This window comes from Bombus impatiens, unplaced genomic scaffold, assembly GCF_000188095.3.
Source record: "Bombus impatiens unplaced genomic scaffold, BIMP_2.2 scf_0008, whole genome shotgun sequence".
Taxonomy (NCBI): Eukaryota; Metazoa; Arthropoda; class Insecta; order Hymenoptera; family Apidae; genus Bombus; species Bombus impatiens.
In genome coordinates, this window is record NT_176427.1 from 27129 (window position 1) to 42364 (window position 15236).

The 15236-nt window shown below is 26.9% G+C and overlaps 3 protein-coding genes across 6 annotated transcripts; 2 read left to right on the plus strand and 1 right to left on the minus strand.

Moving 5' to 3' along the window:
• The first annotated feature begins 600 nt into the window (after positions 1-600).
• On the plus strand, positions 601-3611 carry LOC100742884 (PRKCA-binding protein). 4 transcript variants are annotated; one of them, XM_003484362.4, is made up of 7 exons: positions 705-854; positions 1037-1083; positions 1197-1340; positions 1469-1525; positions 2086-2404; positions 2475-2670; positions 2832-3611. In XM_003484362.4, exons 2-7 carry the CDS (start codon positions 1046-1048, stop codon positions 3527-3529), a joined length of 1452 nt encoding a protein of 483 aa, XP_003484410.1. In that variant the 5' UTR covers positions 705-854; positions 1037-1045; the 3' UTR covers positions 3530-3611. The 4 variants fall into 4 exon arrangements, with proteins under 4 accessions (XP_012238598.1, XP_012238667.1, XP_003484410.1 ...); XM_012383055.3 differs by lacking the exon at positions 1469-1525 and having other exon boundaries at positions 706-854; XM_012383175.3 differs by lacking the exons at positions 1197-1340; positions 1469-1525 and having other exon boundaries at positions 601-854.
• A 1425-nt stretch (positions 3612-5036) lies between these two features.
• On the plus strand, positions 5037-10133 carry LOC100740399 (glycosylphosphatidylinositol anchor attachment 1 protein). The gene is made up of 10 exons (XM_003484342.4): positions 5037-5178; positions 6198-6415; positions 6573-6729; positions 7030-7238; positions 7695-7912; positions 8267-8454; positions 8607-8734; positions 8920-9113; positions 9183-9353; positions 9654-10133. The coding sequence occupies exons 1-10, from the start codon at positions 5037-5039 to the stop codon at positions 9919-9921; spliced, it is 1893 nt and encodes a 630-aa protein (XP_003484390.1). The 3' UTR covers positions 9922-10133.
• Positions 10134-11677: 1544 nt separating this feature from the next.
• Positions 11678-15162, minus strand: LOC100740519 (pleiotropic regulator 1). The gene is made up of 11 exons (XM_003484343.4): positions 14918-15162; positions 14433-14702; positions 14152-14258; positions 13962-14086; positions 13595-13875; positions 13287-13436; positions 12996-13190; positions 12786-12904; positions 12521-12700; positions 12282-12435; positions 11678-12171 (listed from the first exon to the last, which is right to left on the minus strand). Exons 2-11 carry the CDS (start codon positions 14433-14435, stop codon positions 12112-12114), a joined length of 1374 nt encoding a protein of 457 aa, XP_003484391.1. The 5' UTR covers positions 14436-14702; positions 14918-15162; the 3' UTR covers positions 11678-12111.
• Positions 15163-15236: the final 74 nt, after the last annotated feature.

Consider the following 15236-nt stretch of genomic DNA (forward strand, 5'->3'; position numbering starts at 1 on the left):
AAAATTATATTTTCCTAACTACTTATTAAAATATATAGATTTTTAGAGAATTAATAAAATTTGCATGCAAAATGTAGTAAGGAAAACACATACATTTATTTATCAGTGCAAACGTTTTTGAAAGTGGAATTCATTGTTACGTCGATCAAGGTAGTATTATGTATTGTATCACCTGTACCTCACATAACATGCTCAATTCTCGACGCTTGCTAAGGAAAACCATCTGAAAATTGAGTCGCTTCGGTGCTTTTTTTTGTATATGAGAGTTGAGATCCAATTACGTGATCGTGAATGGTCATTCCCAAAAAGGGAACCTTGTAACGGGGATCAAGATCATATAATCGGGTCTCGTGATTCACATACCGAAACACCGAGCAGAGACACTCTGTTCGTTTCTATCTTTAAAGAACTAGAACTTCATTGTCTTCCATGTTGATTTCTCACGACTCAATTTTCGGACAGTTTTCTCTAGCAAGTGTCGAGATCTGTTTATACGATCTTGCTTATAATTACTAGAAAATTTATCAGTACCAATAAAATCACGCGTAAAGTAACCAGTAGTAAAATGTACTTACTTTTATGTTTATGTTTTCAATAAATGTTTCTAAAGTAATTATTTACAAAAGAAAAATTTCGTAGAAAGTTATATATCTGTAAAAAAAGTATCGGTTATGAAAATTAATTTAATTTGTTTTCAATTATTTGAATCTGTATACACATCTCTACATATATGTATATGACAACGATGTAACATACAGTAACAAAGAATCGATTATATTTATTCCTTGGAACTGAGAAGTAAAGTTTATATGTGTCATATTGACTTGTTTCTTTAATATAAATAGTTCATAAAGGTATTAGAATTAGTATTTGTTTTTAATGTTACGCGTTTATTCTGCTACAGTTTATCACAAATTAAATTAAAAATACAAGGATTTTAATGTATATCACTAAAATATTTTATTTGATTATAAGTAACGTTACATCTAAGAAATCAAAGTGTTGAACACTAACTTAATCTTTATTAACATTACAGATTTCAAACATGGATTATGATGATTTCTTCTTCGAAGAAGATAAGATGTTGGTTTCATACAATTGATTATTTACTTATTGATATGTGTTACATTTCAATTTAAATATGCTTCCTTTTTCTTGTAAAATGCATGTTTGTATGCCACGGTACGGTGGAATAGTCTAGTGGATCAAACAGTACTATCTACAAGTAATACAACTGTAACAAATATTGTCGATGAATCTAAAGAAAGTTTTGTTCCATTAACCACCGTGCCATCAGCTAATGTGCAATTGCATCAATTTACTGCAATGGAAGATCGCATGTATGCATTTTTATGTTCCACTATCTTATCTTTCATTTAAATTTCTTTTACTAACATTTTCTATAATATATTTAAGAGATGTTACAAACTGTATATTTTCTGTTTCTTTTAATCATTATGGAACGTAGACCAGATGTAGAACTGGTCAGTCAAGATCAGTCTCTTCATCATCTACCCAATAATACGTAAGTTTTGATAATAATGTGTTTAATGCTAAAGTTATATTTTAATGTATTAATTGGTACTTAATTTGTTTATAGTGTTTCATAAAAATTAATAATATAATTCAGTATTTTTTAGTTTAATATTTCTAAACATTTAATTATTATCAGAACATCAGGTAAGGATTTTTTTTGACCAGTTATTTAATACAGATTTGTATCTAAATTGTTTTATTCTTCCTTATCTATATATTAAGCTTTATTTTATGAAATGTCATACCTCTAAGCTTTTAAAATTATTTTGTATCTATTTATGCACATTATTAGCTGTTAAAATATATTATAAACAATAATATAATAGATAGTTTTATGTTAATGTACAACATACTTTATATATTTATATGCATTTATATAAGAAGTATTATTAATTTATTATTATTATTGTTATTATAATAAATATGTTTATAACTTATTTCATGCTAAGAATATGAGTATGGAAGTAAATTGTATCAAATAAGTATTATACAAGTATTTTATGTGAAACAATATATTGATGTATTCTTTTGTTACATTAATTTATACAGGGGTATGACCATAACTTCTGGAAATATTGTAATACAAAAAGATAGCAGTAATCTTATTGGCATAAGTATTGGAGGCGGAGCACCATTATGCCCCTGCTTGTATATTGTACAAATTTTTGACTATTCACCTGCTGCTATAGATGGTACTTTACAATCAGGAGATGAACTTGTAGCAGTAAATGGAGTATCAGTTAAAGGAAAGACAAAAGTAGAAGTTGCAAAAATGATACAATCTTGTGATTCTCAAGTCAGTATTAATTATAATAAATTACATGCCGATCCTAAACAAGGTCGTACTCTTGATATAGCTTTGAAAAAGGTATTTATTGTCCAAACTTATATATTTATTATAAATGGTTACATTATTTTAATCCTTAAATTAATTTTAGGTAAAACATAGATTAATTGAAGGAATGGGAAGTGCAACAGCAGATGCACTTGGATTATCACGTGCCATTCTTTGTAACGATGCACTCGTACAACGATTAATGGCATTGCAGCGCACAGAAAATTTGTATAGAGGTTTAGTTTCCCATGCTAATGCTACTTTACATAGTTTTTTTGATTTAATACAAATATACAAAGGTATTGTTATACGTTTTTAAATAAATTATCAAATTCCAAAACTCATTTTTAAATTTAACTGTGTCAAAAATTATTCAATTTTGAGATTATATATATATATACAAATATTACAATAATATTTTGCTTTAATATTTTAAGTATCATTATATTGCATATTTTAGTATTTGGTGATGCCTTTGCTGCAATAGGAGTAAGAGAACCACAACCACGAGCTAGTGAAGCTTTCAGACAATTTGGTGAACAACATAGACAAATGGAAAAATATGGAATAACAATTTTAAAAAATTTGAAACCTATATTAAATGATTTAGGCACATATCTTCACAAAGCTATTCCAGATACTCGATTAACCATAAGCAAATATGCTGATGCAAAATTTGAATATCTTTCTTATTGTCTGAAAATAAAAGAAATGGATGATGAGGAACAAAGTTACGCATCAATACAAGAACCTTTTTATCGAGTGGAAACAGGCAATTATGAATATCGTTTAATCTTAAGATGTCGACAAGAAGCTCGTGCAAAATTTGGTAAACTTAGATCAGATGTACTTGTAAAACTCGAATTATTAGACAATAAACATGTTCAAGATGTCGTATGGCAATTGCAAAAATTTGCAGCTGGTTTAGCAAAATATTATACTAATACACGAGATTTATTATCCTCTGCAATGTTATTTCCTGTTGAAGTTGATTTATCACATTCTGCATTCCAATATAAATCTACTGGTCCTCAAGTAATAACTGATGGAGAGGATGTAGATGAATTTGAACCTGAAGAAAAAGCAAATATAAATGAAGATTTACTTATAGATACACAAAACTTTCCACTAATAACATCAGAATCTAACAATATGTAGCAATGTGCTTCTTGCTTTCAAAGAATTTTATGAACTATTACGATATTTTATTAATATTTAAATATGAATGATATTATATATACAGTGAGCCTTTTCTAGTGTAACATACTTTTACTACTTTTAATGGATTCTGCCCTAGTTTCATTCTTTTTCATAATACAAAAAACGAAACCAAAGATTATTATTTAAAAAGAACCATATAATTCTAACAAATCTGTATAAAAGAAATATATATATATTGTATTATATATTTTTTTTCTTTTTTTGTTTCTTTTGCTATTTTAAAAATATTTAAATTTTATTAAAATTGTCTTCATACATAAGTATTCATTGTAAGGTATAAAAATGTATTTGTTACATTCTAAACTATTATAATAAATGTATATTCTATGTCAAATGAATATTATTTTTGTAAAAATTATAAATATTTAAAAAATTTTTAATATTTATTATTTAAGTATGATCAAATTAAATTATTCAAACACTTACTGAAATAGTTTAATATGAAAAAAATTTTCTATAACAATACTTATGCAAAAGTATAAAAATTGCAATATATAATGTATATCTATTATTATTACATACATATATTGCAGTATTAATTGATTTTAAACAATAAGATTCTGTACAATCTTTTGTACTAATATCTGTAAATACTACGAAACTATAATCATGAAACATATCTACATATTTCGACAATATTATGAAATGCTCAGAATAATTTTTAAAAACTATTTATGTTTATATTTATTCGAATACGAAATATTATCACAAACATAAAATAATATTAAATCTTTCTGCAATATATTTACATATTTTTTTAACTATTTTCTAAATGTAATAATTGTTTATTTAAAAAATCTCACATTAGCATATATCTGTTTCATTAAAAAGTAAGGATTAAGTAAATCACAAATAATTATTTTATGTATTATAACTTAAGTTAAACTAATATGCTTATTAAACATTTACTTTATTTGTTTATGCATTTATTCATATTTATTATATAATTTTTTAATGTTTTTCGTCATTAATGTTTGTATTTAATTTTACTATGATGCTATTACATAGTAATACTAATACTACATATCATAATATTAAAATAGAAAACTCATTGATTTCTTTAGTAAAAATTTCATTTTAAAAAGATTTGTTAAAAAGAAGTTAAATTTATATTTTTGAAACGTTAAGTATCATAACTTTACATTTTTTCTGCAATATAAATTAGTAATGTATATTAAATTATTAAAAAATCAATTAAAATTTTTTAAACAAATGTACGAATTTAAGTATTAATTTCAAAATACTCATTCTAATTAAAACTAAATAAAACTAATTATATCTAAGATATTGTATATATATACATATATATTTTTAATAGCATAACTATAATATGATAAAGTTTATCAAGTAACTAGTAAGATAGTAATTAAGTTTAACATGGATATATGCAGCCAGAGATTCTCTCGAATACAGCATAAATGAATAGAACTAGGTAAAATTGACAATGGGGTTATTAACGGATCCTACGGCAGGATCTGGAAAAATAATAAAATTTTTATTGAAACGAGAACGACCACTTTGTTTCTTCTTATACATTAGCGGTATTGTTTGGATATTACTTCTTGCTTTGCCCATATTCAACGATAGTAAGTATGAAATTGTATTATCTAAATCAACAAAAAATTAGGTTATGTTATAAAGATAATCTAATAGAAAATATTAACATAAGTAATTAATATTATAAATATCAATTATTTTTATTATCTATATTTGCTACATAAATAAAATAGGATTTATATATAGATTATTTTAGTTTATTATCAGAATGACATCATACATATATTTTATAATATTATTTATACAATGTGTTTTGTATAATGGATCAAATATTTTTAAGGTGTATAATACTGATTGTATAATACTGATTAAAATAAGAAAAAATATGTCTTATTAATATGAATTCATAAAATAATTATGAAGATATTCAGTATTTTATGTCATCTGTTAAAGCTGTAAGTGGACTGCAGATTTTTATATATTTATAGGAAATTTGAAAATACAAGATTGCACAGAATACACATAAAATAAAAAAATATATAAATACCCAAAGTATCATGTTTTCTATAATACTTGATAGATAAAACAATTGTCTATTGAGAGTCTATCTTTTTAATTATATTGTAAAGAATATGAATGTACATAAAAATCTGCAATTTACTTACAAAAATATGCAATATAGAACTGAGATTATATTTCAGCATTTCAACATATTATAAATTATAGAATATATCTAAGAGTTATATATAATATAAATGTAAATAGAACATTTTTTTTAATATTTTTTGTTTTTACCTGAAGATTTTTGCATTCAAATAAAAAAAAGTTAAAAATATGGAATATATTATATAAAGAAGTAAAATAAAGGTCTGACTTTAAACAAACAGTTATTTTTGTTTTTTTCTGGTAGATAGAACTATTTATTTTAATGAACTATATTATATGTAAATTAATTCTTCCAATACAAAGTAGTAATAGTATTTATTGCATCATCCATACATTATTCAATATTTTTGAATACTATACATAATATCAATCTAACATATATATATATATAATAATATTAATATATAAATGTCCTAAATATGTGTATTTTTTAAACATGTAGATACCTATTTCTCTGAAAATGCTTTATTGCCAGGATTGGTTACGAAAGAAAGTAACTTGGCGCAAACAGCAAAACAGTATTATATACACTTAATCCATGAAATGAAACGATATCCCAATGTAATGCCATATGCTTGGTTAGCTGCAAAATTAAATCAGCTTCATTTGGATGTTTTTACACATAATTTCACATTAGTATATCCTTTTCAAGAGCAACAGGTAAATGAAAAAACGTATCATTTATTTTTATTAGGTAGTTTCTCAGATATTTCTTTAAATTAATTATTAAGTGAGTTATACTATCATCAAAGAAAGACAAAATTGTGAAAGATATAAAAGGTATTTCGTAAAGATATAAAGATTGGTACATTTATAGTTTACAGGTCAAAATATATATGGGATTATGAGAGCTCCAAGAGCAGCTAGTACAGAAGCAATTGTAGTTAGCGTCCCTTTTAGACCAATTAATAGTATTTATTTGGATACTGCACCTTCTATTGCTCTTCTTCTTGCATTTGCTAAATTTTGTAGAAGTAAGTATTTACAAAAAATATAATTAAATTGTTTTTTAATAATTCTGATAGTATTATCTTATAATAAAATGAGAAGTGTCTTTGTATTATGTACAAATAGGCTTGGATAACAGTTTTGAAGTATATAAATATCATACAAGAACATGAAAATAAATAGAAGTTTTAAAATCAATATGTGTAAAGATGAAAATGTAATTCTATATAAGGATTATGCTTATTTCTTATATAATATAATTATTTGTATTTATTTAGTTATATACTTTTATTTTATTAATAATGCATTAAAAACTTGATTTATAGAACAGAAATACTGGGCAAAGGATATTGTATTCCTAATAACAGAACATGAACAATTAGGAATACAAGCGTGGTTGGATGCATATCATGAAGTTACTAGTGGTAACGAAGGTATACTTGTATCTGGAGATCTTCCTGGTCGTGCTGGCTCCATTCAAACTGCTATTAATTTGGAATTACATTCAATGAAGATTACATCTATTGATGTTAAAGTATGTTTGTTTTATTAAATTTTAATTAACTAAAATTCTAGAGTAGAATTATTATTATATATCTTTATTTAATTTTAATTACCTAATAATCCTTTTCTATTCTGTAAGATTTGAACATGTGTAAATTTATGTACAAAAATATTTAAATAATTTATGTTGTATTTTATTTTAAAGCAAAAAAAGATTAAGAGTCAATTTCATTGAATAAATTTATCGTCTCTCATTCATCTGTTTGTTAAACAAAATTAAAATTTTTATTTCAGCTGTATTAAAAGAAATGAAATGAAGAAATGAATGGATGTTTATAATACTTGAATATATCCAAAATGTTTCAATTTATACAGTAATTATTATTTATTTGACAAATATTATTATTCTTAAATTGTAGATAATTTAAAGGAAATTTGTAAAAATATCATTTTGTCTAGAATCATATAAAGTTTCCTTTTTCTCTAGGTAGAAGGATTAAATGGTCGATTACCCAATTTAGATCTTTTTAATTTGGCACAAAATATGATAGCCAAGGAAGGAATTCGACAATCATTTCAAAGACGTTTTGACGTTAAATATAAAAATAAGTTTAACTATTGGTGGTATCATTTCAATACACTTCTGATGATGATTACAAGCCAAGCTACTGGAATTCCAACAGGAAATCATGGACTTTTCCATAGGTATTTAATAACTATAAAAAATCATGAAAGATTTATTGTTAGTTTGTTATTCCTAATACATATATATGATTCTATTTACAAATCTAAAAGTATTTTTTTCTATCTAGCATATTTCAAAACGTTTGTAATAACAGATTAAAATAACATTACTGAAATTAATGATGTTAATATGCATAGTATTAATTAATGTATAAACAAAAACCATCCTGTTTTATGTCTTATTTGGTTGGTCAGATTTATAAATTCTCTTGTGAGAAATACTGATTATTTTACTTTTCAATAAGGATTATTGTATTTTAATTATTATGGTTTTCTCATCATTTAATAATTTTCCTTTAATTAATATTATTATAGGTTCGGTATTGAAGCGATTACTTTGGAAGGTTTTGAAAAGCCTGGTCAACAAAATTCTAATGGAAATTTTTACCAAATTGGTCGTATTGTAGAAAGTATAGTACGATCGTTAAATAATTTATTAGAACGTTTTCACCAATCTTATTTTTTTTATTTGCTTCCATCAACAGATACTTATATTTCTATTGGTGAGTGAAAACTAATGTTTTATTTCTCGTTATTAAAAAATTTACAAGCTTAGAAAATAAAAAATCCATTGCAATATATAATTATATACAGAGTTAGTCTTTATATATTTAGTAATGAAATATAAATAATTATCATTGAAAAAATATTTTAGGACTTTATATAAGATCTTTAGTCTTAATTATTGCTGGGATATTTGTAAAAGCATTTTCTATTTGGCAAAGGCTTCAAGTATCCACTTCTGTAGAAGATAAGAAAAACACAGTTATTAAACAGTCAAAGGTTTGTTTTTTTAACTTTCTTTTTACATGTTTAACTAATAAATAACTTTAACTAATAAATAAGCTGAAAATTTAATATTTTATAGAATATAGATAAATATAGAATATTTGTTTAAGCCATAAATTGATATATTTTCTGCAATTATAACAAGTATTATATACTTATAACATATACTTTTTTTATAGGATGATAGATTTGACATTGGCATTATTATGTCAGAAATATTATGGAGCCATATTTGTGGTGTTGTAATTGCAACATCCCCATTCCCACTTACTTATTTTGGTAAAAAAGTAAATTCTCATACAGAAGACTCTATATACTTCGGTTTTGTTGCAATAACTATCTTAACATTAATATGGCCATTTTATTCTAGAAGGTAACTCATGTTAATTCATTAACTGATGCCATAATAAGTTATACTTAAATTAATTATTGTTACTTCTAGGAAAATGAAGTATAAAAATGCAGCTTTAGTTTGTGTGATTGCACTAGTAGAGTTGGGTACTGTATTAATGTGCATAGCAATGCATAATTTTTCTTTGGCACTTCTTACTGCTGTAATTTATGTACCTTTTGTATTTGTTCTACCAATAACACCAAAACAAAATCTCACCAAGTAAGTACATTTTAAACATTAAATTCTTTTTAGATCATATTTTTCAAAATATAAAATAAAACGTACTGTCCAATTTGATTTATATTAAAATATTTGAAATATTATAGTTCACATAACTTATTAATTTACAAACTGTTTTTCCTAAATACAAAAAATTATTAATTACAAATTATTATTTCTTATTCTTTTATATCATAAAAACATTTTTAAAGGACTGGAATATTATTTAGAATTATTAATAAAATTTATAATTTAAAATTAATAAATTTATAATAAATTTATAATAAAATTATGTTGCAGATCGCGCAAAATGCTTTCTTTTATGTGGGTTTTTCTACATCCATTTATGATTGCAAGTTTATTCATAATGTCTTACACATACATATATTTTTTTTCTGATTCCCTCCCCTCAATTTTATTTCGAGGATATCGTGCTACAAAACAAGCATTTGTTTTTAGTATCATGGATTCAATGATTTATGGGAATTGGTTATATAATGTAACAGTTTCCACAATGTTTCCTATTTGGTTTATATTTTGGAACATTTTATGTTTTAATATAGTATGAATTCCTAATATGTGTAAATAGTTCTTTTTATAATAAAAATTATAATTATGAGAACTTATTATTATTATTATTATCTAAGGATTTTATGAAATACTGTATACTGTATAATAAGAAAAATTTGTTAGTATCACATTTCATCAATATGAAAAACTATTTATATTGTTATTTATTCTTCTTAATTAAGACGCAATAGACAGTCACTGCCTACTATACATTGTATAGAATACTTATTTATAATATTTAGAAAGAAGTTGAATTTTTGAGATTCTAGATTACCACATTTGTATTATTTTCACTGTGATGATAATAAATGTATAATTACACAAAAGTTTAAATAAAAATCTGAAGCTTATTTTCGATTTTGAATACTGTATAAATTTAATTTGTATAATGTATTCAACTTTTTATGTGATTATAAAATATTTTAATTAAATTATTGCATAATGAAAATAAATATCAAATAAAAAATGGGCTTACTTAAATAAAAACTTTACTATAGGGAACAAACAATTACTGACGTTTTTCGCAATCTTGTAATTTTCAACATGTAAAATACAAAGATAGAAAATATAAGTTCTAAAGTGTAGAATCTATTGGTTCAACAATTAAAACTGGGCATTTTTAGGTTCCACACACACGTTACTTTGACGCCATAATTACTAATTTGATAATCTACCAAAGATTATCAAAATGTATTGCATGCGATGCCTCGAAAAAATGGAGCTTATAACAGAAGATAACATCTTAATATAATTACCACAAATATATTTATAAAAATGCCTTTATTTACATATGTTACGGGCGAAGTTCGCAGAAATGATACGGAATTGAGATGGGTTAGGGTCAGGTTATAGAAGAAGAAGACTTGGAATCTCCGAGGAGGACGCGTGGGACCAGTGGCGATCTGAGCTGATCAACGAGGGAGGCGAACATCAGGGAGACATAGAGAAGCCGCTGCGGTCTCCCGCTCACATACAGGATGATCCAGGCGCTCACTGGACACGGCGTATTCGGCGAGTACCTAAGAAAAGTCGGACGGGAGACGACAGACATTTGTCACCACTGCAGATAGGGCAGGGACGCAGCGCAGCACACGCTGGTGTTTTGTTCGGCGTGGAAGCTGCCCCGTTACATTCTGCGGCACGCCATAGGAGAAAGATTGACTCCCTCAGCGATTGTAGAAGCGATGTTGAGAGGGTCACAGGAATACAAGGCCATCCGCCTCTTCTGCAAGCGAGTTATGCTCGCGAAAGAGCGAGCAGAAAGGGAGAGAAAAACTCTCACCCTTGTAGGATAAGACGATGGAGGAGGATGGCAGTCAGGCGACCTAGAGCCGCTCCATCGCCGTCCCAACGGACCACGACTAGAAGGGGCGATAGCGCTAGGGACAATGGCGCCCCCTAACGCCAAATTCAATAATCAAGAATTATTAGGACTGGCTCGAACAAGAGGACGCGGGAAGGGGGTGCAACACCTTAATTCATACACCTCTTAATTCATAAGAGGTTCCTGGAGTACTCCTATCATACGCGTAGGATGGTTATCGTGGAGTTTTGGTCGGTAGGAGTCCGACACTACTCTGCTGTTACGCGACTATTAGAACAGCGGAATAAAAAAAAAAAAAAGGTTGTAGAAGAAAAAGCTAAAGAAAGTCAGCAGAAAAAGATATTTCGAATATTTATTGACGCGTGGAAGCATTTATAAAACCAATACATGTGAAAGTAGGAAACTTTCTTAAAGAAGAATTCAACTTGGATAAAGAATTATAAAACACCAATATATTCTGCCAATCTGATTTTTGTTACAAATTATAATTTACGAGAAACTTAAAATTAATAATATATATTATACAAAACATTTTTTTATGTTTCTTTAGTTTCTTGTCTATCTTTAGTTCTGGTTGTTCTTTTATTGATCAACTGACCAATTAAAAATGTTATTATGCTGATCATCTTACCGGAACATTCAAACCTAGATGTAGGAGCGTTTTTTCAGAAGCACATTAGTATTAGCAACATCTTGATAGAGTCAACTGCAATGCTAACGAAACGTTGGAATTCTTTTCCTTTTGGACACAGCTCTTTCCTGGAAGCTTCATACAATGTTAGTCGAATCAGTGTTAAATGTATCAGTGCTAACTGTAACAGTGTGAATAGTGACAGTTGAGGCTATGATGGGTTTAAGGTTTGCTTAATATTTTCTCCGCTTTATTATATCTGGTCTCCAATTTACAGGATGCGTCTCTTCAGTCTAAAAATAATAATAATAAAAATAATATAACAATAATAAAATAATAAAATAATTATGTCTTTTTATCGAAATTATGGACATAATTAACATTTAAAAGATAGCTTTCTTACAGCAGTATCATCTTCTTTATATACTTTGATTGTTTTATCTGCTTCTGTTGTAATCATGCGAGTACCAGACATGTCAAATGTAATACTAAATACTCCAGCTTCACTATCCATTGAGCCCGGTTGAACGGGTGCTTGTAAACGTTGGAAATTATACCTTGAAATATATACGTATAGATATCGTAAATAATGCTGAACATCAGTTGAAAAAATACAATCTTTATATGAAATATTATATTTACCCTGTTCTCCAGTCCCAAAGATGCATAGTACCATTATCTGCTCCAGAAACTAATACGCCATCAGCATTAACAGCTAAACAATTAACTATTGCATTATGACCAGATAAATTCTGAATGAATTTTCCTTCTGGACATTTCCATTGCTTAATATTATCTGGAGATGCTGATGCGAACATATATCTAATGAACAATATAAATTAGATGAAGGAATTTACAACCTAAAGAAAAACAATCTAAACAATCTAAAGAAATACAGTATACATACAGTGATGGATGAAAAGTCACAGCTCTTATACTTTTCTTGTGATTTGTTAAAGTAGCTCTAGATTTTCCAGCAGCTAAATCCCATAATCGTACAGTGCAATCGTGACTCCCAGTGACAATCTAGTAAAAGAAAGAAATAAAAATATATATAGTTAAATATTTTTTTAAATATATATATCAAATTATTTGATGAATTGTTTGGTTTTGATACCTGTGGTTCAGCTGTTTGACAAATTACACTAGCAACTGTGTTAGTGTGACCAACAAGTGTATGTACATTTGCTTTGGTTCGCATATCCCATACTCTTGCAGTAGAATCTCTACCTGCAGTTACTAATACATCAATACTAGGATGTAATGCCATGGAATATACAGCTGATAAATGTCCATGATAATGTCTTATAACCTATAAAAACAGTAGAAATTGTAAAATATGAACTACTGAATATTAATTATTGAGTACATAAAGTAATAGTATATATAATTAAAACTATGTTGTAACCTTGTTGTACTCAAGATCCCAACACTTTACTTGCCGATCTTCTCCACAAGAAAATAAATATGGGTGTCTTTGAGAAAACGCAAGTCCACGAACACTGCTTATGTGACCAGTCAAAGAAACTTTCAATTTACCAGTTGCAAGATCCCATATCTGAAATTTTTAAAAGTATTATGTAATAATATAATTAAAATAAGGGCTACTAAGATCTACAAAATTTATGACCAAAATCAGTTTATAAAACTGTATAAAATGACATTGCAATATATTATATAATTTAATACAAATATTAAACGAAACAATAATCTTACTTTAATCACTCTATCTGCAGATCCTGTTGCAAACCATTCATTTCCTGGTTCAACAGCACAACACCTTACCCAACCAAGATGACCACTAATAACCCTATATAATTTCCATGGTGCATGCCACTTAGGTTTTGCCATAGATGGTGTCTTCTTCTGTGGTATGATTAATGACATATTAACTGAATTTCCTCCTGAATTCGTTTGCGTTGTTACTACCATATTGTTGTTTTGTATAGGATTATAAGGAACAACTGCAACATTATTATTTCCTCCAAAAGATTCATCTGATTCAACAATATCATTGTTATTAAATCAATAACATATATAAATATTATTATGATATAAGAAATACATATATATTTATAAATACCGCCTGGTGGAGGAGGATCTGTATTTTCATTTTCATTTTGTATTTTCATTATATTGTTAGTTTTGACACGTGCCAATACAGGACCATAAGAGTCTTTTGCTTTTACAGATTTTTTTATTTTTTGTCTATAAAACATTATTTTTATCATTTTATAATGTTCGTTTATATTATAAATACAAAATATACTTACAAGTTAGGATCTACAGGTGGTAAAGTACCTTGATTTAATAAAAACATATCATGTGTTCTCTTTAAAGATCGAAATACAAGGGTATGTACAGAATGCCTTTGTACATCCTATACAGGAAAATGTATATAATTTAGCAATTTCTTATTTAAAAATCATTATGTACTATAATTTTTTTTTTTACCCGTAACATTACTTAAGGAGAAAATTTCTTTTTTCGGGTTGATAATTACGCAGTCTAAAAATGTGATTAACAGCTATTTTATAAAAAGTATAGTGCTTACCATTTTTATGAATGTAAATATTGCTTGAATTAATATAAACTTAAAAGTAAATACTGTAATTCACAGTCATGTAAACAAGTATACCCTATAGCATAAAGTATAGGGTCTATTATGTATGTATACCGAAAGCACGATTGCATATACAGCCTGAAAACTTTCATAGTGAAGGTACGGCTTTTAATGTTGGGAGATGTGCTTCACAAATCGGCCGTTAGTTATAGCGCTGAGATCGAAGTTTTGCATTTAATGCCATCTTCGTCGTCCTTACCACTGAAAATAAAGAATATGAACTAAACTATATTTCACATATAATATTTTGCAATCTATTTGAAGTAAACATATACTATTTCACATTGTGGTGTAGAAAAATGTTGTTAAAAAAAATATAGATTAGATAATAAAGTTCAGTTGCAGTTCAGCTTGCAAGTACAGACATAAGGTTGCGCTGCATGACAAAACCTAAAAAATTAATTGAAGCGCCTTACTTGAGAACACTTGAAAAACGTTTTCCGGTCATTAAGAGTCTTATTCCCATCACAGGAAGTTTCATGTTGATTTTTCACGATTTAATCGTCGAATGGTTTTTTCTAGGCTCCAGTATATGAGTGTGGAGAACTGTTTATATGATCGCGGTTCGAAGTATACACTTGTGCTTTCTTTTACAGCTACGTTCTTTTTCGTTTTATTTTCTTTTTTATCGTTTCTTTTTCAGCTTCTTTTCATTTTATTTTTTATTCCTTCCCTTTTTTTTTTGTTTACTTTGTTGTACAATTATATTTCTTTAAAAAAATGGAATTTAGCTAA

Bases quoted from the DNA above. Each gene is read 5' to 3' on its own strand.
- LOC100742884 (XM_003484362.4), top strand. From the start codon at position 1,046: ATGGATTATGATGATTTCTTCTTCGAAGAAGATAAGAT. The intron at 1,341-1,468 runs GTATGCATTTTT...TATGGAACGTAG, and splicing joins ACTGCAATGGAAGATCGCAT to ACCAGATGTAGAACTGGTCA. The intron at 2,405-2,474 runs GTATTTATTGTC...AATTAATTTTAG, and splicing joins TTGATATAGCTTTGAAAAAG to GTAAAACATAGATTAATTGA.
- LOC100740399 (XM_003484342.4), top strand. From the start codon at position 5,037: ATGGGGTTATTAACGGATCCTACGGCAGGATCTGGAAAAATAATAAAA. The intron at 6,730-7,029 runs GTAAGTATTTAC...CTTGATTTATAG, and splicing joins ATTTGCTAAATTTTGTAGAA to AACAGAAATACTGGGCAAAG. The intron at 9,114-9,182 runs GTAACTCATGTT...TGTTACTTCTAG, and splicing joins TGGCCATTTTATTCTAGAAG to GAAAATGAAGTATAAAAATG.
- LOC100740519 (XM_003484343.4), bottom strand. The intron at 12,436-12,520 runs GTAAATATAATA...ATATATTTCAAG, and splicing joins CTTTGGGACTGGAGAACAGG to GTATAATTTCCAACGTTTAC. The intron at 12,172-12,281 runs GTAAGAAAGCTA...TATTATTTTTAG, and splicing joins ATAAAGAAGATGATACTGCT to ACTGAAGAGACGCATCCTGT.